Source organism: Triturus cristatus, chromosome 10, assembly GCF_964204655.1.
Source record: "Triturus cristatus chromosome 10, aTriCri1.1, whole genome shotgun sequence".
In the NCBI taxonomy this organism is placed as follows: domain Eukaryota; kingdom Metazoa; phylum Chordata; class Amphibia; order Caudata; family Salamandridae; genus Triturus; species Triturus cristatus.
In genome coordinates, this window is record NC_140593.1 from 795,514,340 (window position 1) to 795,541,547 (window position 27,208).

Genomic DNA, 27,208 nt, shown 5'->3' on the forward strand with positions numbered 1-27,208 from the left:
TCTCCAAATTGATTCTATTTGGGAGTTCATGTTCATGACCAGTGTTTAAGTTTTATCTTTGAATTTTCAACAATTTACTCCAGGCTCAGTATGATCCTATTTTGCAGTCCAAAATTTTAAAATGGTCAATCAGATTTTTTTTTTGTGAGTGCATCCATTATCGTGTTTGCACGAATGTTGGAAAGACATTCAACTTTTCTCTGTGGTTTCCCAAGAGGTCCAGGTAGAAAGGAAGGTAATCTGTTCAATCCTGAAAGTTATCTCTCTGGCTATTAGGAGGCTGAAGGTCTGGTACACATTAATGCTAAACAGTACCTTGGAGAACGGGGATACGTAGTTACTCTAGAAGTGAATTTGTCATGTTAGGCTATCAGGCTATAGGGCAATTAGGCTGTGCCCGATGAGCTGGTCTGAAAGGTGTGTGCCAGTCATTTTTTCTAGCAGTTGCTGGGCCTGTTTTATGTCCAGGTATGCCACTTTTAACTGCTGATTTCCCTGATATTACCCCGAAGATTGCCTGTAGTAAACACAAGTGTATGCAGTCTCTCAAATCTTGCAAAAAATACCGATACAGCATGTGTTTACATGCTCAAAATTGGCCTAATTTGCAAATGTGGGACACTATATTTTTTGTTTGGTGACTGGGACTATTTTGTGTCCCAGTCCGACCCTGGCCAACTTGTGCTACTTCATATTATATCAGTGAATAAAAATGTAAACCACTCACTGAGTATCAGGGGACTATTATAGCCTTATAGCTCGCCATAGCCCGACATAGCGGGCTATACCGGCCATCAAAGGCCCGATCCAGCATTAAAGGCCCAAGTCAAAGCTGAAGGCCCTTTACAAAGGAGGTGGCTTTTAATGGACAATAGCACAGCTAAGGTGGGATATATGGCTATTAGAACAGTTCGCCCCATCAGGGCAGAATGTTCCAATTAGTAAAACAAAGGCCTCACAGAGTCCAAGGGGGGGTGAAAACCCCTCGGGCTCTGTGAGGCCTTTGTCCACAGTTCTTGCTATGAAAGGCAAACATTGGAATGTTGGAGCTCTGGGTTTTTACCAGCCATTAGAAGCCCGGAGCTACTCCATTGTCTTCAAGTGAGTGCTCAAACATTTTCTAATATAGCCTAATAGCCAGCCATAGCAGGCTATCCAGAATTAAAGGCCCGCTCCAGCATGAAAGTGGGGCAGGCCTTTAATGGCCGGTATAGCCTGCTACTATTATACCATTCCACCACTAGATGGCAGAATATTCTAACGAATAAAACAAAGGCCTCACTGAGCGTGAGAGGATTCAAATCCCCTCGAGCTCCTTGGGGTCTCTGTTCACACAACAGCTGTGAAAGACAAACATTGGAATGTTGGAGCTCCATGCTTTTACCAGCCATTAGAAGCCCGGAGCACTACATTGTCTTCAATGGAGATCCAAACAGACCAATGTTCTAATGTCATTTAGTTAATCAAGTGGAAGCATGTGATCCAGTATCCTGAAAACCTCAGAAGCATCACAAGTGGGGTAGGCCTTTAATTTTTTTATAACCTACAGAAGTTAAATAGAATCACTATTAATGCAACTGCTCTGCAATGTCGGACGGGAGAGGTGCACAGCCAGACAGCATCAGATTAAAGCTATCCCAAAATTCTACTAATGTCTGATGCTCAATGACTTAAATCTTGAACTTTGAGATAGCGATGAGTTCAGTCACAGGTCTGACATATGTTGTTATGATGGCAGAAATATCTTATTTCAAGAATAATTGCATATACATAGTATGTACACCTCTGAAGATGCTGTGTTTTAAAAGGTTCAAAGCATACAACAAGTCTATGATCAAGATTTTCCTAAACGTGTACCAAAAACATGTAATCAGAATACATACAGGGAATCCAGAAATAGAAAACAAGCATGGTATTCGAAGACTGAACACTTTTTAAAGACATACAAGTAGTACAATCTTACCTAAGGCAAGCATGGCTTGGTGAATCTCCTTCATCACTGTGTTGTAAAGTTCCTTCTGCCATTCGTGTAACAGATTCCACTCTTCTTCCGAGAAACTGTCAGCCACGTCATGAAATGTAACTGGCGCCTGGAACAGAAAGTCTTGGATAATAGGACGTCTTGCAAAATATTATTTGTAAGAACACCAACCAAAATATAGCAATAGGTCTAAGTGGGAAATTTAAGAAAAGTAAAGTAAAGAGAAGTCAGCAGTAATCCCACAATGTAACATGGGAGAAACGCTGCCTGTAGTGTTTTATGGTTCAGCAGTCTGGTACTAGTAGTTCTGTGTTTGTCCTTATACTTGCTGGTCTACAAGTATTTATTTATACTTATTTATTATTCAAGCATGGCTCCACAGAACAATACATTAATAAAATTCAATTAATAATAAGAGTGTAAGGTTCAAGGTCTATTCATTGTCTATTTTCTCTATCTTATTTGAAGCCCATATCTAAAACTTCGAGGTCCCTGGACGACCGTCCAGCCCCTCGATCAAACAGAATCCTCCAACCTCAAGCTAACGTGGAGCTAGGTGGCCTCCCCATCCCTTCAAAATGATGGTGGTTACTAGGAGAGATGGCCAAACTCCCGGGCGGGAGTACTGAAGAACTGTACTGCACCACAGCGGAGAACGCGATCTCTACCAGAGGCGGCTGTGACACACACAACACAGTAAGCAGAGAACTCCAGGAGCCCATCGCCTCACAGCGGACTTTACGTCCAGACGACACTCCTTCAAGCGGCAACCACCCCCAGATTTAACTGATCACCAGCTGCTCATGCTGCCCACATAACCCTAGGTGCTGTAAGCTGGCCTGTCTGCTGCCTGAGCTGGGGCTGGGGCAGACCTACAGCGACACCTACCATGGGCAGGGATCATCCGCAGCCTCCGAGGCACAACCGAAAATGGAAAGGTTCACCACCCCTTCTGGGGATCCCGCCACGTCCACCCCCTGAGCCCCAACAGACCTGTGTACCATGGAGTGCTCAAACACAGACTCCATCCTGCAAGCCACACAAGCCTGTTCGTCGGCCCTCGAGACCACAATTGGAGAAATCAGTCAACATATCTTGTTTGTTCCACGGCCTACGCAAAGTGGCAGACAGTTTGTCTGAGACGGAGGGTCGCATTTCCGAACTAGAGGATACCATGGCTGAACTTAAATCCACAGTGGAACACCTCTCTGTACTATCAAAACTTCTGGAGGACAGCCCCGAAGATGCTCAAAACCGTGTATGTAGGAAGAATCTCCGCAATGACGGGTTCAGGAGGGGTCAGAGGGTACATTACCTGAGCAATTCCTAGAAGACTAGATAAAATCTTGGCTCCACACAGATCAACTATCCACCTGCTTTGCGATGGAGAGGGCCCTCTGTTCCCTGGCGTAACGACCCCCTCCTGTAGTCCCCGACCCTTATAGCCAAAGTCCTTAACTATAAAGACAGAGATGCCATCCTCAAGAGCGAAAGCCCCCCCTTCTTCCAGTCTACCTGCATCTTCATCTTTCCAAACAACACATGGCTAGTCCAGAAACAACGGAAGGTCTTCAACTCAGAGCTATGAGCCTACCCCACTTGTTGATATTGCCCGCCAAGTTGAAGGTCGTATATGAATCTCGTACCCTGTTCTTTGGTTAACTGGAGGCGGCATGGGACTGGGCCGCAGAACATAAGGAACTTATAAGACATACGCATCCATCATTCCACACCTCGGATGCCCACAGCCCTGAAGCCTCATAAGCAAGTACTTACTTGTCAAAAACACACATGTATGACAGAGATCAAGGAGTATGAGGGGGTTTGACTGCTAGGTTGCCGGCATACTCTGAGGTCCAAGGAGAAATACGCAAGGCCATTAGGATTAACCAGTTGGAGAGGGACCCTACCCTCTCCCTAGACTCCAACTGAATGGAGACTCAACCCAGTGTAGCAGAGAAAAGGGGTGGCATAGGAAAACTACCCTAACGGAATGGGCTGCTGCTGTGGGGCTAAGCAATTTGTGACGGATGTAGCATCCCCGTGAGTCGGGCTATACACGTCTCAGCATGTCTGGACTAGATTACTTATTTATGCCAGCCATGGACAGGCTAGGCACAACAGGGGTGCACATTATCCCATGGGGATCTCTGATCAAGCCCACCACATTGCGAATTAGACCAGCCACAGATAGTACCAGACCCATATGGTGGCTCAGTAACTGGCACCTGATGAAACTTTAATGCTTCCAACATCTATTTCAAGAGCTAAACTCATATTTTGAACTAAGCAAAGGCTCCTTAAGCTCTGCAGCTACTTTATGGGCATCCAGCAAAGCAGTCATACGTGGTAGGGCAAAAGCCTACATTCATGGGCAACACAAGACTCAGCTGCAAAAGTTTTTCAACCTGGAAGCCAGCTTGGTACACCTGGAACAGGCATACCTAGTGTGACAGGACGAACACAGGAAATGCCAACTTGCAGCAGTTAAGGCATCACTACACCAACTCTGCCTTGAAGAATCCAAGAACTGCTGGATAGCAGCAGAGGCCTGCATTTACGAATGGGGCAATACAACTAGTAAACGACTTCACAGGCTGGAGACTCAGGACACAGTCAGTAGACTGATCCCTGAAATTAGAGAGCCTACCAGGATCATACACCACACCTGTATCAAAAGAGCAGCCACATGTGTCTCCTATTATATATTAAATCAAAAGGACCAGTGGGGCATCTGGAGATCATATTGTGAAGAACGGACAGTGAAAGCAACCCACACCACTAAATAACAGAATCAATAACCGTTTTGCCTACCCTAAGATGGCGGTCATTGAGCTCATTCTTCATACTTCCTTGATGAGACGGCCATCCACAAGAAGACTGGGGCTACAAATGGAGGCAACCCAAGGAGCTACAACACGGCGTGGCCACCGAGATCACTGAAGGGCATGCCCTAGGCTGATGAAGCGAAACCCCGAAGTCACATATCTGCCGCGAAATGACTACGCTACGTGCCTTCACCTTTGACGACCTCTTCCGGTTCAATAAGATCAACTTGGACCCTTTCACAGTGACTGACAGTGCCTGACCTCAAGATGGCGGCTGGATTTCATTCGGACCATGGTTTCTCACCCCCTCAAACCCTCCCCTGTGCTACTCTGACATTCTCTGAGTACCACTGATCACTATCCTGACAGCGGTGTCCGAGCATTATGTCCGACGCCCAGTGGAGCTGCTTGGTTCAGCTATTGAGGAGATCGGCCCTGGTTCATCCCCTCGGCCTCAGCCATCACCTACCCAGCCGGACATTGGGCACAGTTTCTCCCGTCTCCCTGTTTTCTCCCTTCCCTCCCCCTCCCATAACACATTTTCTGTAACTCTGCCCTTTTTCTTTGTTTCCTATGTTTTGATTGCTCTTAAATGTAAATGTCCAGTATTTGTAAAGTGCGAAAAATTACCTGAAGGTGTCAAGGCGCTGGGGGCCCTCGAGAAGATTAAGCAAGCTATTGCCCAGAGTCACATGGTGCTGGGCTGATCTGCCGCCGGGGAGGGGGCAGACAGGGCTGCCCCCTCCCCTTCTTTAGTTCTTCCAAATGACTGACCACTGGCGACATGGATCAGGTGTAATGCATAGCTCTGGGTATTCCACTGCAGATGGGCTTCGAGGACCGCACTGCACTATATGCCGACGACATCCTCATCTTCCTGGGACACCCACGTGCCTTAACACCACACCTTCTTTAAATATTGCATTTGTATGGAGAAGCATCAGGACTCAAATTTAACTGGACGAAATTGCTCCTAGTCTCTTGAAAGATATTGTATTGTATTGTAATTGCATTTATATATCGCTTACTTCACCTGATGAGGCATCAAAGAGCTTTCTCAGCGAGTAGCACACTACTCCAGGAACCTATAATGGATTAGCGATGAATTAGTATCTTGAAATATGAAAGTATTTTGAGTGGTGGATATGTTAGTCAGTTATTTGGATTCAGAAGGTTAGTGGAGGAATAGAAGAGGGAAATAGGTTTGCATTGGTATAGCGCTTGCTGGGGTGTTGAAGTGCTTTTTCAGCGAGTAGCACGCTACTTTGGAACCCATAAAGGTGGCACTATGACTATTGACTGGCAGTCCCACCTTCTGGTCCGTCACTTAGCTTCCAATATTTTGGGGGTATACATCTCATTAGAACCTGGGCAAACTTGGAGTCTGAACCTTAATCCTTTGCTGGCTCGTGTTGGCCAGGTGGGCGAACCAGCTCCTTAACGTACTTAGGTGAGTGGCCCTTTTTTAAATAATGATTCTCCTTGAACTCTGATATGCCCTCCAAACCTTGACCCTCCTCATTCCAGGAGACTGGTTTGACTATCTTCTGTTAGGAGCCATTCTCTAGGAGAAAAAAACCTCTTAAGATAGGCTTCCATATGTATATGCAAACCCACTCCTCTACTACTGGGCTTCCCAAATTCAGATAATTAACGACTGTCTGTTTGGAGGCAGGGACAACCCCACATTTAGGCTTGAGGTGTCCATACATAGCAGGCAGCACATCGAGGGGGCGCTACCCGGCTATACTCTTCTTAAAACACTCCCATAGGTCACAAGTGTGCCAGTCTTTTGCTGGCGGCTGGCCCTCACATAGATCCGATAGGACTGCATGCCCACACAGAAAACTCTGCTATAGCATGATACATAGCTCCTGCACACAACCACACGAGAGGGGTTCAGTCGATGGGACCTCATCAGCATTTTCAAACTGAGTGACGTCTGGGTTAGCAAACAGATGAAATCCTTCCAGGAACTACAGGTGGAGTTCACACTTCATAAGTTCCCGTTTAACAGATCATTACAACTGTGTCACACCCTGATGGCCCACTAGCCTCCATTACCCACTCTCACCTAGAGCCTAAAAGTCTGTTTGGACTAAAGGTCTGTTTGGACCCCTGGGTTGATGCACCATCTCACCTCTATATCGCTCCCTGATAACTTAAGAACCTGAGCAATTTAGAGTTCTGGGGGACAAATGCGAAGGCTGGGTGAGCACCCTTGATGACAGCAACTGGGGAGATGCAAGAATAGCCTGAGAGAGCCTACTCCTCGTTGCACTGAAGTACCTACACAATTCATACTTTACCCCCTGACTACTCGGGAGGATGAATGCCACCCCTGTAGCAAACTGTCCTAAATGTGCCACTGATGACTGCAGCTTCTTCCAGATGGTATGGGACTGTGGTAGAAAGCTGGCTTTGTATGTAGTGTACCAAAATTAGGTTCACTATGCAGAAAGTCCAAATGACCCTTATTGGTTTACTGGGCTTAAATTAATAATCCCAAATGCTCTCTTTTGTAGTACTATGGGAGAGCAGTTTAGGCTTAGCAAAGGGTAGTGTTAAGCATTTGTTATAATCACATAGTCAATAAATGAGACACACACAAAAAGAAACTGAAGACCAATTTAGAAAAATAACATATCTTTTCATATAATTTTAGAAACCAAGATTATCGAGTAAGTACTTTAGAAGTTATCAAATTTTACAGTAAAAACAGTAAAAAAAAATGACAGCTGTGAGATTTGAGGCATGATCCTCGAACGCGGTAATGTCATCCTATGGGAGAAACATACACTGTATATGGACACTTACAGATAACTTAAAGGACTGTCCTTCTGGACTTAAGGTACGTAGAGGCCAAGGTCCAAGAAAGCATTAATAGTTCAAGTTTACCTGTCCTGGAGTGTCCAGGTGCAGAGGTGCCTTACGTGGAGATAGCCTTGAATGCTACCCATTAAAGTCAATGGGAAAAGTACTTGTAAGACAAAGACTGCTAGGGGGAACTGGGGGTCAAGTCTGGCAGAACTCAAGGGGGGGCTCGGCTTTTGAGGGTTTCATAGCCTTGTCTGGCGGTCGGTGAGTTAGATGCTCTCACGGTTCTTGTTGTACCAGCAGAAGAGGGAAAAGAAATGCAGCAGGGTCACTCTCGGAGTGGGGCTGGCCTCTCTCAGAGTCCTTCGACGTGCAGGTAAGTTTTGGCAGCAGTGGTATTCTGATTGAACACAAACGAGCCTTGGTGCTTGTAACTGGCTCTGGCACCTTCGCTATTGGGGCAGGGCTGCTCCTGGGGGCCATGGCGTCTCTATACTTGCCAACGGGATGGATCTGACCTCCTGGATCAAAAAGACCTCTTGCTGGAGGTGTATCTCCCTTGGTGGGCCCGGTGGCCATCAGAACGGTGTATCAGGTAGCTGGCACGGTGGCTGCTGATGCAGGGGAGTGGCTCCTCCACTCCAAAGGAGATGTTGCAGGGTCAAGCAAGTGCTGGGCAGACCTCCAGGGGTTAAGGAGAGCAATTCCGCTTCTGGATGAGTCCGTGCTGATGATTGTAGGGTGAGCAGCAGTCAGCCAGGGTTTTGCGCCAAAGTTGAAGCTGATCCACAGTTCTCACATCATTGGCTCGTCTATGTCCTTCTTTCAGGCAGACAAATCCGAGTTCCTGCTGTCAGGGTGCCACCTAAATACTAAATTAAGGGGCATTAACGGGAGTGAAGGGTGTTATGCTAAATCACTAGCCATGCTGCTGGAGAAGATGTGAACATCTTTCTCCGGAGCAGGCTATGTTTCTGGCATCACAGAGTGTGGGTTCTCACCTGTAGGGGGTCAGAAACGTGTCTCTGGTGGCAGGCTGGACAAGATGAGTAAGCCAGCACACTAGATGCTGGCAGGTGTTTCAGGGGGCACCTCTAAGCTGCCCTTTGAGTTCATGTCATAATAAATCTAGCACTGGCAACAGTACAGATTTATTAAGACAAGGTATCTGATACCAAACACCATAGGTTTCAGTAAATCCATCATGTGGCTGGGGAACTCGTAATGACTAGTGCCTAGTGCATATACTTAAGATTGTTTCCCTGTTCACTTGTACCATCTAGTAATTGTACTAGACAGCACAGGGGTATAGCTGCTCATGCAGATATGCCCTTCTTACATGTAATATAATGCACCCTGCCTCAGGGCTACAAGGCCTGCTGTTAAGATGGCTTACATATATTACATGCAGTGACTTTGGCATGGTACACAGTGAGTGTGCCATGTTGTGTTTTTACATGTGGTTTGTACCATGACACACAGTCTGCAATGGCAGGGCTGTATGCAATTTGTATAGAGGTTCCTTTAGATGGTATAATACATGCTGCGCCCCTTTGGGGCCTTCTTTAGTACCCATGCCCTAGGAACTAGGGTCTTACAGGTATGCTACAGTGTATGCCAATCGTGTTACAATTAGACCATTTACCTTGTTTTTAGGGAAAGAGCTCTGGCACTGGGGCCTTGTTAGTAGGGACCCTGTGCACATCAGTCGAAAAACATCAGGACCAGTGGCAAAAATTGGGAGTGACCATGACAAATAAGGGGCATTTTCCTACACCTGTCCTCTTATTTTACAATTTTGGACCACCATCTTTATACACTCTTTAGGATACTACAAGGTCTGACTGAACCCTCCCAACGTATTGCCATACTCGGCATCCTGGAGGATGTGGGGTGAGAGTATGCTGCTGAATTTTTGGGTTACCTTGGATAAACGTGCCATTTCACAACACTTGAATTCCACCCGGCCTCCTCCCAGGCTTAAGGAAGAAACGTGATGAACTGGTGTGGCAAAATGAAGGAACCTATTTACTCTGCAAGGCTACCCCTTCCACACTTCATTGTACATTAATCTTGCACCTGAATAGTGATGAATAGGGTGTCGAGGAAGGTGTGAGAAAGAACTACAGTGCACAACTTCACAAGGGGGGTGTAGGAAGAAGAGATATGCAATATAAAAAAGATGTGACAAAAACATTTTTGAAAGAAATGCAGAATTCCACAATTTTTCTAGCATTCTGTACGCATTTGTACATAATATCTAGACTGTTAAGAAAATATGCGTAAATGTACACGGGCATGAAAATAGCACATATAAAGACCTATATCATGCCACTTGTAATGTATGCATGCTTAGGTTAAGCATGTTCATAACTACTCAAAACACTCATAAACCATGAACATCCATATGTATACATTATGTATACAACCAGCTGGTTGTTCAAGTATCTTTAACATGTGCCTACGGGCATTTACGCACACTTACAAACATGAAGCAACACTGCTTAAGGCGGCCATTCACATAGATAAAAATATGTAAAGGCGTTCATGCACACAATCCGATATATGAATAGAAATGTGCACTGATCAATAAACATATATAACATAGAGTTCAACAGATAAAAGGCTGCCATTGCAGATAGACCGATAAGACATACTAACCAATCCACACAGACCAAAAAGGACATAGAGGCACCTGTACTCAAATACTGTATGTAGCAGTAAAGTACAGTTCGATATAGAGAAGAGGGTACAAAGTGGCACCTGGTGTGCACTAGGGGGGTGAGGGAACACATGCTATCTCCATTGGTGCACATTCAGGTGTACACCAGGGGAGCAAACTGTTTTGTGGCCCACGGGAGCAGTGGGTGAGGTGCTTCAGGGGAGGGCTTGGTGCTATGCATAGGGGGGTCACAAGGTATTAAGTATGAATCAGGAGTAGCTCCGTAGTAGGAGCTTACAGGGACACACGCATGCGGCGGGCTTCAGTACGCATGCACGAGGTGTAATTACTTGGGTGAACCCTAAATCCAGGTTGAAACTAGTTCCACTTGACACAGATCAGGAGGGTAGGTTTGTGATTACAAGATGCCTGGGGAAGGGCTTGGACATGATCCTGGTTAACATATACGGCCCTAACTATGACAATCCGAAGTTCTTCACCTCCCTTATGGAAAAGATGCAGGTATACGTGGGTGGTACACAGCTCTGGGGCAGCGATTTCAATTGTGTCCTGAGTTCTTGCCTGGATAGATCGGGCGGCCCAGAATGAAGCATGTCGGCGCCTACCCCCGCAATTGTTGACACACTGACACAGCTGGAACTAAGCGATGTGTGGTGGCAGAGACATCCTGAGAGGGGGGGTACACACATTACTCTGCATTCCATGATCTACACACTAGGATTGACTATCGGCTTGCCTCCAGGAGTTGTTATGAAGGAGTGCGCCTGTTCTCTTGGTTATTGATACCCCACAGAAACACATCCCCCCCATTTACCTGGAGATTCCCACCTTACTCGCTATTAGACACGGCCTTCGAGTCAGATATTTCGGAAGCTATAGACACCTTCTATGCTTGCGAAGTTAGATCGGTGGACACTTTCACAGCAGTTTGGGAAACATTCAAGGTCTACATCGTGGGATTGCTATGGCGAAACACTCCGGAGTCCTTAAGTCACTTCGAAAGCGGCTGTCGGACTTGGAAAACGACCTCAAAGCACTCGAAATAAAATCATCAGGCTGTACAAGTGAAGCAGATGCATTGCAATTGAAAACACTGTTGGGGGAATATCATGACTCAGCGGACGCCGAACATAAGCATCTTGGCAAATATGCGACTGCTCGCTCGTTTGGTGAAAGGAGAGCGCCCTGGCTCAGTCCTGGCTTCCGTTCTCAAGAAGCGTAGAGACACTGCGGGGGTGTCGGAGATCCAAGACGCGGAAGGGGAGATTATATCGGATGAGGCTGATACAGCTACACGGTTTCGACAGTTCTACTCGCATCTATATAGCTCTCGGGAAACGGGAGGGGAGGCAGAAATATTGGAATATCTTACATATATTGAGATGCCCTGGCTCACAAATGAGCATCGTGAATATTTAATACGCCCATTGGAAAGGGAGAAAATAATTTCAGCTTTAGCGTGGATGAAATCCAGTAGCGTGCCGGGTGAGGACGGAATTACGGTCACCTTTTATAAAGCATTCCAGGAACAGCTAGTCGCCCATCTTGCCAAGCTATTCGAGGAGATGTGTGCTGGTGGGATCATGCCGCCATCAATGAGAGAGGCTGTCGTTGTGATAATACTGAAACCGGGCAAGCCTCCTGCCGACTGCTCTTCCTATCGACCTCTGTCGCTCCTAAATGTTGACACCAAGATATATGCCAAAATTTTGGCAAACTATCTAACTCCTCTAGTCCCATACCTGGTGGCGCCAGAGCAAGCGGGCTTTGTCCCCGATAGGCACTTGACCTATAATCTTCGCACGGTCTTCGGGGCGATACAACACACTCGCCAGGGTGTACAGGCAGTCGCCGTCTTTTTAGACATGGAAAAGGCCTTCGACTCGGTAGAGTGGCTCTTTATGAAGCTAGTGCTAGGGATTTTATATAACTCCCCAACGGCACAAATAAAAATTGGCAATTTAGTAACTGACCCTATACACATTACCAGAGGCACGCGCCAGGGATGCACATTATCACCAATCCTATATGCGTTGGTGGCGAAGCCTTTGGCGTGAACCTTACGTGAATATCATAAGCATAGAGGAATACAATTCCCAGAGTACGATTTGATAGTCTCTGCATATGCGGAAGATACTCTGCTCGATGTTCGTGACCCGGAAAGCAATCTGTTTCCTATATTGAGAGAGGTGATTAAATTTGGCTCTTTTTCGGGTCTGCATGTCAACTGGTCAAATCAATTGTTTTCCTCTAACCCCTCCACTCTGCCCTTTGAGCCGGACTATCCATTACAATGGACTACTGAGCCGGTCCGCTATTTAGGAGTCAAAATACACACTGACCCGGAGGTGGTCTTCCGCAAAAACTATGGGGTAGCTATTAGTAAATTAGAGAGCGACATCGAGAATTGGATCCGTCTGCCGCTGTCATTGGTAGGACAGATCTCGCTAATGAAAATGGTCGTACTTCCCCGATTTTTGTTCCTGTTCAGTAACATTCCTATGGTGCTGCCGGGCACTTTTTTTTCGTACGCTAACATCACTTTTGATAAGGCTGCCGTGGGCAGGTACACAGGCCAGGGTCAGATGGGATGTCCTTACACTCCCTTACCGTCTCGGAGGACTTGGTGCTCCGGATCTTGATTTATATCACAGGGCGGCACAGACTTCCCATGCTTACAATTGGATGCACGGCCCCTTGGATATTCCCCATCTACAGATGGAGAGGGTCGCAGCGACACCGCGCCCACTACCTGCTCTGTTGTTTACTCCCACGGACCGTAGGAAGAGGATCCTAGACTCGCGCACTAACTGCGGCGTGACTAGGGCGCTTGAGTCCATAGAGGTTGCGACAATTGGGGATTTGTTCACGGAAGGGAAGGTTAAGACATGGGAGGAGTTGGAGAAACCAGAACTGAAGATTACACTTTTGCACAAATTCCAATATTATAGAACAAGACAGGCTCCGACGGGAATACTGGGCATTGATATGGAGGAACCACCAGAGGTAGTACCACTCTCCTATGTGATCAAAGCTCCCTCTCCTACTCAAATTGTGTGTAAAATGTATAAATTAGCATTGAATTACGGGGAAAACTATTACACCAAAGCTAGAATAGCATGGCAGGCTGACCTGGAACACGATATTGAAGATACAACATGGAGATATTGCTGCGAGAACACGAAGAGGGTGTCATTAAACGGGAGACATAGGCTCATTCATTTTAAATTCTTAAATCGAGTTTATTACACGCCAGAGAGGCTGTGCAGATATGGCCTTCGCGACACGGCACAATGTGAACGATGCGGTGCTAGTCTGGCGGACTTTATGCACTTGGCATGGCTATGTCCAGGGGTTGCCAGTTTTTGGTCTAGTGTATTCCGAGAGATAGGAGCTATAATAGACGAGCAACTAATGAAAGACTCCTTACTGGCATTATTGGGGTATTCTAGGCCACTGCGTAAGGTAGAGTGGCGATTGGTGAACATGAGCATGTTAATAGCTAAACGTAGAGTGGCGATATGCTGGGCAAAAGGCCCTACTCCTACTATTGCAGACTGGCATAGGGGCTTGCTGTATTGTAGCACGCAGACCGAAAATTATAGCGAGCTGCTCCCTCCACGCAGTCGTCCTAAAAACATCTGGGTATTGTACAAGACTTGTAGCTCACGAGGGGGGGCCAAAAGGAAGAACAATGCTACAATATAGAAAAGAGGACAATTCTATCCTATAAAGCTTCCATATCATAAATCTCACACCAATTATAGGGTAGCAAGTAAAAACTATATAGGGTCTAGTGTAGGGGACAGCTGCAGTAGAAGGGCACACCTCAGTTGTGGACGAAAACCCTCACTCACCCGAGGGTGACATGCTTCATCATTGGGTTTCTCCAGCACACGAGGACCGCAAGGTACCTCGTGTGGGCTACAACTTAACCCAAGAGGGAAGGAGCAGGAGTGCAAAGCACGCGTTGGAACTACCAACTCAAAAAAGGTAAGGAGGGGCAGAGTGCTGAGGAAAAAAGTGAAAATGGTGTCTTAAAAACTACCTACTTAGGGGTCACAACTTTATTCTTTATTCATAAATGTTCAACATGTTTCTGCCATGGTGACGAAAAGGTTCAAGGCATTTATCAGGATCAATAGAAGTCACTGTGCTACATGTAGTGTAAAAATAAAAATAAAGTGATACTTAGGCTTCTAATCCTTGCCCATCATGCACTTGTGTTGATCGATATGATCGGTCAGGGGGCTCTGTAAAACAATAACAATACAACCCAATTTAACAACAACCTTTCTGTAATCTATTGAAGCAGCCTGTCTCAATTAAATTACTAGTCTCAATAAAGAGCTTACCTAAGTGTAGGATATATGTTTCAACTCAACCTCCTTGCCATGTCGGTTAATCTGGTAGAGGGTTAATAAGCATTATGAAATCATGCCTACAAAGAGACATAATGCAGACACCACAACTGAAAGCCAGCCAAACTTGAGAATGGATGTGTACCTATTTAATTCATATAGTGTCATCTTACGTTATGAGTAATGTGCTATTTTAACTTAAAATGTATACTACCCATATGCAAATAGCCAGAGAGAGCAATCTTACTCTAGTGACTATATCTAACATGCTGATCGCCACATTGTAGTTGTAAAAATTATAAAAAAGGGTCTACAAAAGATAACCCCGACCCGTAACTACGATTTAATTGAGTTACCAAACCAAAATTCAATCTGGCCACTAGAGACATCATGAAGATGGCCACATAATACACAAATTCTTCTACAGAAATGGGGGACGAGTCCCACGTAACATTGAAAAGTGCTAGAAAATTCAATATGGCCACTGAAGACTTTATGAAGACGGCCACAATCAACATACTTTTACAAAGTGGGGAACGAGTCCCACGTACCATAAGAGAGTGCTCACCTTATGAAAACGCACGGTCTCCTTTTCGATACTCGGGAGGGAGCGGCGGGGCGATCAATGTATGCCATATTGGAATCGGAGCGTACACGACGTGACGTATACATAACGCGTATACGCTCGCTCGCGTAGTCATGGAAACGACGTGCCGCTCTCTGTAAACCACCGGCTCAAGTATGGCCGTGTAGTTGGTCTTTACGTCCGTAAATGTCTAGACTGAGCATGTAACTGGATAGAATCATGCCAATGGGTCAAAAACAAATAACTTAATGTGTTAAACACGTTAGTCCAAATCCAGTGTTCAACGCACTATACAATACCACAACATATAGATCCTCACAGAGCACCGCTAAGAACATCGGAATACAATCACTTGCTCAGTATGATATACCAAGCAGGACATAGTAGGGGGCATGTAAAGCTATAACTCTGTTTACTCAAAAGGCACAATTCATACTATCTAGTGTATGTATGAATTTGTAAGTATATTGATTTCTCTTGACATAAACCTCTGACAAAACCAAATAACTCTAATGATATATAGATGTACATTAATTATTTCTATTGGTATGATGTCTCTAGTGGCCGGATTGAATTTTGGTTTGGTAACTCAATTAAATCGTAGTTACGGGTCGGGGTTATCTTTTGTAGAACCTTTTTATAATTTTTACAACTACAATGTGGCGATCAGAATGTTAGATATAGTCACTAGAGTAAGATTACTCTCTCTGGCTATTTGCATATGGGTAGTATACATTTTAAGTTAAAATAGCACATTACTCATAACGTAAGATTACACTATATGAATTAAATAGGTACATATCCATTCTCAAGTTTGGCTGGCTTTCAGTTGTGGTGTCTGCATTATGTCTCTTTGTAGGTATGATTTCATAATGCTTTTTAACCCTCTATCAGATTAACCAACATGGCAAGATAGCCGGTAGGAGGTTGAGTTGAAACATATATCCTACACTTAGGTATGCTCTTTATTGAGACTAGTAATTTAATTGAGACAGGCTGCTTCAGTAGATTACAGAAAGGTTGTTGTTAAATTGGGTTGTATTGTTATTGTTTTACAGAGCCCCCTGACCGATCATATCGATCAACACAAGTGCATGATGGTCAAAGATTAGAGGCCTAAGTATCACTTTATTTTATTTTTATTTTTACACTACATGTAGCAGAGTGACTTCTATTGATCCTGATGAATGCCTTGAACCTTTTTGTCACCATGGCAGAAACATGTTGATCATTTATGAGGGTATACATCCATAACCCTTTACTCACTTGCATTTTAATCACTACCACTTAGGTAGGAGGAATAAAGTTGTGACCCCTAAGTAGGTAGTTTTTAAGACACCATTTTCACTTTTTTCTTCAGCACTCTGCCCCTCCTTACCTTTTTTGAGTTGGTAGTTCCAACGCGTGCTTTGCACTCCTGCTCCTTCCCTCTTGGGTTAAGTTGTAGCCCACACGAGGTACCTTGTGGTCCTCGTGTGCTGGAGAAACCCAATGATGAAGCATGTCACCCTCGGGTGAGTGAGGGTTTTCATCCACAACTGAGGTGTGCCCTTCTACTGCAGCTGTCCCCTACACTAGACCCTATATAGTTTTTACTTGCTACCCTATAATTGGTGTGAGATTTATTGTACAAGCCTTACCTCGCGACCAAAGATGGAGACGTGTTGGAGTCGGACACAGCCGTGCGCACTGATGAGGAGATACAGGTTTAGGTATTTGGTACAATCGGGGATGGGGCTCCAGGGACATACTTAATGAATGGAAGGGGATCGCTAAGACAATTGGAATGGTGGAGGGACGGGAAGTCAACATTACAATACAGAATAATTAAAGCGGCTTACAAAATGCATGTTATGTCTTCAACTTTGCCTGTCCTTGCTGATTGCTGGGAATGTGTGGTCACTGTGGAAGTTATTTACTGTGTACTGGTGCGTTGTTGATTGTCAAGATTTATTTTATGATGTCCCTTTTCCTCTTCATTGTAAGAGCTGGCTAATAAGCGGTAAGATGTCAGATCTCTATGTTTATTACAAAATGTAAATAAAGTCTTTAATAAAAAAAAAGTATGAATCAGGAGCACTGGGACATAAGGGTTAGGGGAGCAGAAGGTGCCTTACATGAGGCGACTGGAGGCAGTGGCCCTGGAACAATTTTCAGAATGGGAATGCTGCTATCAATGTTACATCACTAGAACTCCTAAGGACTCTGAAAAATCCAAGCATTACACAAAGAACAAGTGAAGTATATGAGCCACACTCATGCAGCAGGAGTGGCAAGTATGTAGTTGGTCTTGCATTTAGGAGCACACTTTGAGAGACATTTGCCTTTAATAAATGTGTTGCATGGACATAAACAGTAATCTGCACACGCAAATGTATTCACTGGTTAAGTTTGACATTAAGTTAACCTTAGCTAACGTAGGCCTCAATTTAAAATGGTGACTGTTCAGTTGACATGTCTCCTGCTTGTTGTGTATTAACCTCTTTCTCGTTACAGGAGTAAAGCTGTACCAGCCAACGTTAATTGAATGCATCTCTTGATTTAATTTTCATGTGAATGCTTATCTTTGTATGTTCCTCAGAGATGGAAATGATGAGCGAGCACCAGGGAATGGGAACATCCTGACCAAATTGTATCGCTGTAAACGTTGAGCTGAAGGTTGTGCAGCAGAGGGTCCATTGTGTGTAATCGCAGAAAAGAACTGAGCTTACGTTATCGAAATTAACTTTATCCTGACTGTTTCTCTTCATGAGAATGGTGTGGCGGAGTAGCGATTTCAATGAGGAGAAGATTTAAACTTATGAAATACTGGGTTAGTTAGGAGATGTTTTCACTACTCACTTCATAGATGATGTCCTTTCCTCTTGCCAGAAAGAGTTTGACTCTTCGGAATCGTTATTGGGTTCCTCCGATTCCGCCTTTAAAGGCTTTCCATGCTGACATCTTTAGCCTAAATTCTACCTAACCTTCAGGAATTTCTTAGTTTAGCCAAGTAGGGGATTTCCCTTCATGGGAAACTGAGCCTGCTCTGATTACTTTATGACAACTTTAAAATAGTTTTCTTTTGCATTTATGATTTTGAATTAATTTGCATCATACTGACGAATTAATTCATATATTGATAACTGATTTACAACTAATTTGATGAATTGACTTTGTAACTTTGCTAATCTGTTAATAAAATGTAATGGTTTGCAAATCTAATACTCTCTGTCATCTTTGTGGGGCCAAATGTGCATATATTGATTTGATTGGGCCAGCCTCATTCCGGAACTAAAGGTCAATCCGCTTGAGTGCCGCTTGTACTTGAGTTTGCGACAGAAATTGGCAGGGTGCAAAGCACTGCAACTCTGTCACGAATATATTATTAAAGCATATTGTGGTAGCACACTGTCATTCACAGACAGGATATTTTCCATTGAAATGAGCACTAAATTTAAGCAGGTATACAGTTTTACTGATACAACTATAGTGTGCACTAACAATAACGTGTGGACATTAGGTTTCCAAGAAGATTTATCATTTGCAGACCACCAAGTAAAGTGTCTTGATTTGTTATAATCTGATTAAAATCTTTATTTCCATCGCACTTCAGAATTAGAAAACGGTGCTTAATTTGAGCTTTCCTGTTTACTTATTTTAAAATATTTGTACAGTTCATTTATAGGCATTTAAATGTTGTGGTCTGTTAGAAGAAAATGACATCCTACAGCCTTTCGTTTCACACCAGCAAGATTCCCACACAGTTCACATTACAAAATCCTCTTTCTTTGCAGTTAGATAAAGACAAATAGACAACAGGCTCCATGCTAAACATAAGCAGCAATTTGTCAGAAGAGTAAACTGACATTTGATCTCTAAACGCACTGCACATGTGACAAGATAAAAACATAATTTAAAGTCATCTTTAATGCTCAATCACCTTCGGAACTCTAGGATGGATATTTTGGGGGCACCTATGACGAGAGTGTGCCGTGCAGGAGCAAAGCAGAGGGTATGTAACAGGTGAGGAAACAGGGTGGTAGATATTGGGGAGCACAGATTGCTATGCATCTGCGTAGCAGAAGATGCTGTGCATCAGTGGAGCAGAGTGCAGTTCTGGGATACATAGATGTGTGCATTTTGTGGTAGAGGGGATATGTGCAAAAAAAAAAAGACACTGCGTGGTGTGCAGCGGAGGCGTAGGACAAAATGCTGGAAAAGAAATGCGTTTTTGCCCACTTCCACATTTTTACCTGCCAGTGTTCTCTAACGGTGAACTCTACAGCATGTAATTGCATTGTAGGTGTTTCATGCATAAAGATGAGATGCTTGACTGTAGTGTCTAGGATCTATCGGATGAACTATCTAAAGTGTACTGATGTGCTTGAGACATTACTGATTTTTTGGACTGCTCATTTTGAAACTCAGCCACTTGGGCTCAACCCTTCGAAATGTTTCACATTTGCATACAGGCAACAGAGAAACTACCTCAAATGGTGTAACATTACATTTCCAAATGGAAAGAGTGAACCTTTTCCTTGGGCACCTTTGCCCCACTGAATACAGTTTTTAAATAATGACATTATTAATGTTTTGAGCCACCTATGAAACAGAGAGACAAAAACTCAATGTGCCAAGCCAGATTGGGGGGCTGTTGAAACAATCACTCATTGTATATGAGACCCCATTAATTCTTCTTTTAAGGAGATTAAACTCTATTCTAGTATTAGCGGGTGACGTCCTGCAACAGAATGTTCTGGATCCTTTAGGCTGTTTGTAAGTATCCTATTTCTCCACATGCAAATAAACGACTTCTTTTTCTCAGAAGATATAGTTTGGTTATTATATAGCCACCCTTCACCGAGAAACAGTAAGTAGAAATCACAATAGGCTAGGAAAGCACACCTTAACAAGGTAGTCATTTGATGGCAGAACGAGGGGGAAAAGTGAAACAACCCAGCATTCATCTTAAGAAAGCACGAAAGTTATTAGCATCAGTGGAGAGTGGAGTCATTTGTTATTAAAGTACTTTCCGTTTTTTCCCTAAAAGCCATGAGGGTGAGAGTAATGCATTTATCAGCAGGGAGGGAGTTCCAGACAGATGTTACAGTGCCATGGAAGTGCAGTTTCGAGGATTCGTATGATAGTGCTTCTCAGACCTCCTTAGATGTTTAGGAGATTGGCTAACTTAAGAGGTGGGCTAAATTAAATTATTTTTTTAAGCTAATCAGTCGATATTAGATAGTATCCTCACTTTAATAGGAAGCCAGTGAAGTTCCTTGAGAATGGATGTGATGCGGTCAATGATGAGGTCAAATTTCCAAGTAGGAGAGAGGAGACAGGTGTTAGAGTGGATTACTGCTTTTATGGAGATCAATGTGACATCAGGACAGTCTTTCCACTCTAAATATGTGACAGAATAAGTGCATGGGCTTATTAGGTGGGACAGGGAGGGGGACTTTGTTAACTTCTTGAGATAGAACATGTGGAAGTTGAAGATTTGGTAAATCGGTTAAGGTGTGGGATGAAAGATAGCAAAGAATTAAAGGGTGAATACCAGCGCTTTTACAGGCAATGCTAATGTGAGGTCAAATTATGTCCTTGGAGCTCATCGATCGAATTAGGGTTCATTTTATTTCTGTTTTTCAGAAAGAACAACTTCATTTTGGATAAACTGAACTGTAGATAATGGTCAGACATTTAGTGGGTAGGCTGCTGAGAGTGGCTGTCATGTAAGGATGTGGTGGACATACCTTCCCCTTGCACACCTAGCTTAGGGTCTCACGTTACAGGCTGAAAGGGACAGGATCCTCAATGGAGCTCTTGGGAGCCCTACACGACAAAGGGATCTTTCGATGATGTGATCCTCGATTTTATGCCAGCTGGTGTTGATCGGTCAAGAACACTCATGATCATACCATGCCTAGACTTTAAGTTTATTTTAATTAATTGTGCCATACAGATTCTGAGTTCCAGTCTACCACCTCTTATAATAAACCTTGGCTGCTCATTTTCACCGTCTGCTGCGAGTCAGCACTCAAAAAGAGTTGATTATCCAGTTCAAATGTATTATAACCTGAAGGTCTGTGGCTCTGAGGTAAACAGGGCCCCCACATTCCCCAAAAACATACCAGATATTTGTTCATGTTTTAAGCTTCTACAAAGGCGCAGACCTGAACCTTAAATTAAACTTTATATAAATGTGCCTGTATTCATCTTTAAAATAGCCATTATGTCTTTGTTTCCTTAAATTACCAGTCAGGGATCATTAAGGCAGCTCTGGAACCTTTTTAAATTACGTTCTTTTTAACGAAACTTAATAGTAGTGGGTAACAGAAATTACACCGGCGCTAATACTCTCATAAAAACTAGATACCCAACCAGCGTGTTCACTGTGTTTAAACAATCCACAATCCTTTTATGAGAGGGACACAATTCTAAGGTCATTAAGGGACTAATTAAGAAGTTTGGTGGAGCAGTGGCACAGCGGTGCCAACCGCCACAACACCGCTCAGCCGAAGGTCGCTGACACCCAACCGCCAGATTACGACCAATTTTGTGGTCCGGCAGGCAGGCGGGTGGCATGGCGGTCCTGTTGTGGTGCGTCTTTCAAAGGCGGTGGTGCCTTTGAAAAAGGAACCGCAATGGGAACGCTACATGGGTTCCTGCACAGCATGGACTCGAAAGTCTATGCCATGCAGGAACCTGGGTGCATGCAAACAGGGGGGTAACATGTACCCCCCTGCATTCTTCCCCAGGCTCAGGAGGCACAGGGGGCCCCTAGTTGCGCTCTTTGTTTCAGCATCCTCAGCCTTTTCATGGAGGAAAGACCTCCATGAAACCGCTGGCTGTCCTGAAACTTGTAAAATGCATGGCGGTGCCACAGTGGCACCACCTGAATATTACATAGCCCCTGACCGCCGCACCACAGCCAGGGAACGGCAATTCCCTGGCAGAGCCTGCAGTCCAATTACGGTCGAGCCTCCCAAGTCGTAACACAGCGGTCGGACCACTGGTGCGGCAGTGGCTGGACCCCCACTGCCGCGCCACCACAGACCGCCAGACTCGTAATTTGGCCCCAAGTCATCATGCTTCAGTTGAAAAATGTTGCTTTATTTTCCAGAATACATCACGGTATTCCTACAATAGGTCTTAAAAGACATGACTGTTCAATTGTCCCACTTCAAATATAATGGCATTCACGGTTCCAGTGATTGGTTCTAAGGTTCTCATCCAATCAAAACCCAGATTACAGGACATGTTTCACAATTTAATCACTTCTTCAGGACATAATAGGTGTATTTTAATGCCCTCCTACCTGGTAACAGAACATTCTAGAACTCTTTTGCTGGACATGTCTAATGGTCACTTTTTAACACATCCTCAAACAAGCACTCACACGATCATTCAAGGCTAGCAATAAAAATCTATCCGAGACCCAAAGACGATTCTTGGTAAGTACATGAAGACAAATATATACGTATCTGGACCCTTGAGATCATTAAAAACAGATACCTATTATAATGAGGGAATTGACAACTTACTGATATTTGTATTCATATACTTATCAAGAATCGTCTCGGGGGGGATACTGGCTTTAGGTGAATTTCCTAGATTTGGTACCAGCTGGGAGAATAAAATACTGGCCATGCAGTTAAAAAACAGGTCAGGTGCAACCCTGGTGGCAAAGTATAGTAACCACCACGGACACTGCTCAGTAAGCACTGACTTCCCAAGACCCAGTAAAAATACGCCTACAAACTGACATGATGACGTACAAGCCTGAGTGTAATACAGTGTAAGTACAGGGTTATATGCAACAGGGGTTACTAGTGGGATCATTTTTCAAATTCTTTTTGCCTTCACATACATGTAGGTTTTTTACCGAAAATGAATGCAGAAACACATACTAGAATAACAAGAAAGAAACAGAACTTGGTAACGACTAACATGTTTGAACGTGAGAACAGTTTAGAATACACAGAAAGCCATCTATGGTAGGGTGGTATTTTGGGGCAGAGGACCTTCACGACGTGGTTATGCAAACATGTTAGACACGTTTGTAGATACAGGACCATCTCAACAGGTTGGATACATATTGTGTACATCTGAATGATCGTTGTCTATGAATGTTTTGGGTACCTATGAACATGCTTAACCTAAGAATGTAGAAATTACCAGTGGCAAAGGTGCAATTCTGTACACATTATTGACTACATTACAGCAATACAGAGCAATTAATAATCCATGTATTCCTGATTTGGCTATTACTCAGAAAATAGATTTCTGGTTTGGTAACATTGCAAATCCACCATAGATGGTACCCAAGTGCTTGAATGACATTTCACCACATTCATAAATGCTGGTCACTGCATGCATGCAGACACCAGAACATATGTTAGGTGTTTATTATGTTCACAATGTCACATATTTTTACTTTCTTCTTTTCAAAAGAAAGAATATGTTTTGCTGTGGCCACCTCTAAAACATTTTCATTGGTCTATGTTCAAATTTCCTGCAGAAATGAAGGGCCAGCGCAAGACATTTTTGTAACGGCTTGTGTGAAATATAACATTGGCTGAGACACTTTGAAAGGAATTACTTGCTGCAGTCACACAATTCTGTGAAACGCTTAAAAGATGATGCAACAAAAACGTGACCACAAAATGGTTCATTAGGAAATAGAACTCTTTCCTACTAGTAGCAGACACAGATGGAACTTTAGCATGGCACAGCAACTAAACCCCGTACGTTAAACATTAAACTTACATGTTTCGCTTGCTGGTGCAATTACATAGCTATAATACACATACCACCACTTACCTCTACAATATTTAAAATATTTGGCATCCGTTAGTGGTGCAGCAGTTATTAAGTCAAACCTAAAATGGTTAAAATCTATTTTGATATTATGTTCTCCTGCAGAGAAGTTTACAGCCGTCCCTTCCCCTGTGTGGGAAGCAGGCCCGGTTCTAGCGGGTGGGCCAGGCCCACCCAAACATGAGCCTGGCCCACCCAAACGGGAGCCTTAGCCCTCGCAGTGAGGGCTCGAAGGCAGGCGCGCAAAGCAGACGTGGTGTGTCTCAGGCGTGGGCCAAGACAGCTTCCTTGGCGCACACACACACACACACACACACACAGTTTTAGAGATTATCACAGCCACAGTACTTGACAGGTCTTTAAAAGACCATTTACATGTTAACGAGGCTTTGTTTATTTTTTCACCCCTTCATCTCCACATGGCAAAGGCGACAATGTCCTGCTGTGTGGATATTTCTTTTTCTATGCAGTGCAGGAGAAACGAAGTTTTTTTATTCCTATTCACCTTACCTGACCCCTGCAGCTGCTTATCACATCAGGCTGTGACAAAAAGTTTGACTCATGGAGTAGGTAAGAGAATGCTTTACTATTTTTTTTCTTTTTAAAATATGCACAGGCCCAGCAGGACACAAACTTTGTGAGTGCTTCATTTAAACAGTTTTAATCATTATCATGGCTGATGCAGGACACAATAAGACAATAAAAAAATGCCCAGATAACGCTGGTGATTAATGATCCTGCTGGAGAGCAATCATTTGTCTGTTAGTAGTTTTTAAATGCAGATGAACTGTATTTTATGTGGAAGCTCAGTGGGTTACTGCCTTTGTCACAGAGATCCTTGTGCTACTTGCAGTTCAGAAGTTACAATCCTAACATAGGACAGTGACCTATGAACTGTCATCAAAGAGCTGCCTACAAACATTAATGTTATAGTTAAAACTTCACTTTTTTGTGTTTTGATATAGTTAGAACTTCCTCAGTCTTTCATCATTCTAATGTTGCTAAAATGAGTATGTTTGGTCAGATCTACATTTTTATCAGTAAAGCTGACCCCCATGGAATACTCTTTAAATCCTAAGGTTGTGTTTCCCTAGACCAAACCCTCTTAAAATATACTGCCCACCAGTATGGATGACATGTGATTCATACACCTTGTAATCCTCATTGGCTTATCAGACATTCCCTGTAGACTGATTTACATACTTGTATGATTTATTGTCTCTGTATAATGTGTGTGTGGTGTAAAGTACTGAAACACACTACACTGATATGAGTAGCGCTGAACAACAAATTAACTGCATATGAGAGAGGGGCTACGTAAAGATGAGGGGTACTGGTGGAGAGTGGCAGTGAGGGAATCCGAGGAAGAGGTCATGGGGTAGAGGGGGAGCTAGGGAGAGATGAGAGGCACTGGTGGAGGGTGGTTGTGAGGGACTCTGAGGAGGAGGTCATGAGGGGGAGGGGCTACAGAGAGATGAAGTGCACTGGTGGAGGGTGGTAGTGAGGGACTCTGAGGAGAAGGTCATGAGGGGGGACTACAGAGAGATGAGGGGCACTGGTGGAGGGTGGCAGTGAGGTAATCCGAGGAGGAGGTCAAAAGGGGGGACCATGGAGGGATGAGGGGCACTGTTGGAAGGTGGCAGTAAAGGTTATTTACGGAGAAAGAAGTTATTGGTGCGGCGCCAAAAAAGACTTTCCATCAGCGCTGAAGCCGGCCCTGTCATGGCCTTCCTGTTTTTGTTTATTTAATTAGCAGTCGGGTCATAAGGGCTACTGTGGAACATACTTTAACATGCGTGCTAAGTATATTTACTGCTATATTCAATGTTTTAAGTTTGAAGGTGATTTTACTAATGTTTTTTACCGGTAAAAATGAAAGTGGAGCCCGATGGTGCCTGATATGGGGCTTGGGCCCAAGGTCAGCTGTGAGATAAGGTGCACTGGAGAGGAGTAGTGGATAATTAAGCCTGTAAGGGAGTGCGTTGCAGAGTCCGGGTCAGGTGGAGGTAGTAATGAAGAGGGATTCTCCCTGAAGACTCGCACAGAGGGAGCCTGAGTAGTGTCACTTGCCTGATACTCCCACCTCAGAAACCTCCTCTTCCCATCAAAGGAACATTACATGGAAAAAACACATTTTGAGAGTGATAATGTTTAGAAAGAGATTTGGAAAAGAGTGCGTTTTACTGGGCCTTGTAAGACTAAGAAGAGATAAAGGATGGCCCTGAAGCAGGCCTGCCTATACATATATGCGACAAATCGAGCCTGCAGTGGCCCACCCAAATGCAACCTTGGCCCACCCAAATAAAAATTCCTGGAGCCGGGCCTGGTGGGAAGGAAATTAGAAAGAAATGCAGCTATCAAACCACCCTCCTTCAACAACATGCTGGCGTCGAGCCTTACACTACTAGCCCTAGGCTCTGCATTCACTTGTGGCCCCTGTATCAAGGCCAGGGAGAGTAAATAGAGCCACCCTAGGAGCCCCAGCTGCCAGACGAGGATCCACTATGAACGCAACCCTCAGGCCTGGCATGCAGCACTGATATTTGGGGCCCTGTGTATGATAAAACGACTGGCCCTTCATAAGCTGTTTTCGGGGCAAGACCTTACCTTCTCTATTTCCTGTTGGGGCATCTCCCTCCTTGTAGTATTGCAATTATTCAAAGGCGGAAATTCTGCGCATTGACCAAGAGGCACTCCCTGATCTGCTGACATGCACCGATCACACCAGCGTCTTGGGGACCCAAACCCAACCTCTGAGCAGAGCCTGGATACCACGGTGCCTGATCTACTACGGATTCAAAACAAGAGGCACTAACTACCAAGGCATGCTCAGAGAGCCCGGGGGTACAGAGCGAGTGCAGCTTTGAGCCACTACTCACTGGTGCGTGAACAAAGACAGCGACGTTAATGAGCATGCGCAGACATGAAACACTATTAAGCGTCCAGTTTAAAAGCATGCATGCAATGCACATAAATTCGAGCCGTACTACAGCGGGGGATTATAGAAAACGCTAGTGCATTTGATTTATAAGTGTGATCTGGAAGAAAAAGAGCAGGGTATAGCCGCTTGAATTAACAGTTTCGCCTTCAACTTTGCAAACAAGCATTAGCAAAGCCAATAGGTCCGGTTCGAATATGCTAAAGCATGCA

General features: G+C 44.2%; 1 protein-coding gene across 4 annotated transcripts in view; it reads right to left on the reverse strand.

Moving 5' to 3' along the window:
* Positions 1–26,894, reverse strand: part of LOC146790006 (uncharacterized) — a 195,658-nt gene extending 168,764 nt beyond the window's left edge. For all 4 annotated transcript variants that reach the window (XM_085628326.1, XM_085628324.1, XM_085628325.1 and 1 more), the window contains exons 1-2: positions 26,666–26,894; positions 1,964–2,090 (exon numbers count right to left, since the gene is read on the reverse strand). In XM_085628326.1, coding sequence (XP_085484452.1) covers positions 1,964–2,090; positions 26,666–26,770 — 232 coding nt within the window. In that variant the 5' untranslated portion in view covers positions 26,771–26,894. The remainder of the gene's footprint in view (positions 1–1,963; positions 2,091–26,665) is intronic.
* Between the last annotated feature and the right edge of the window lie 314 nt (positions 26,895–27,208).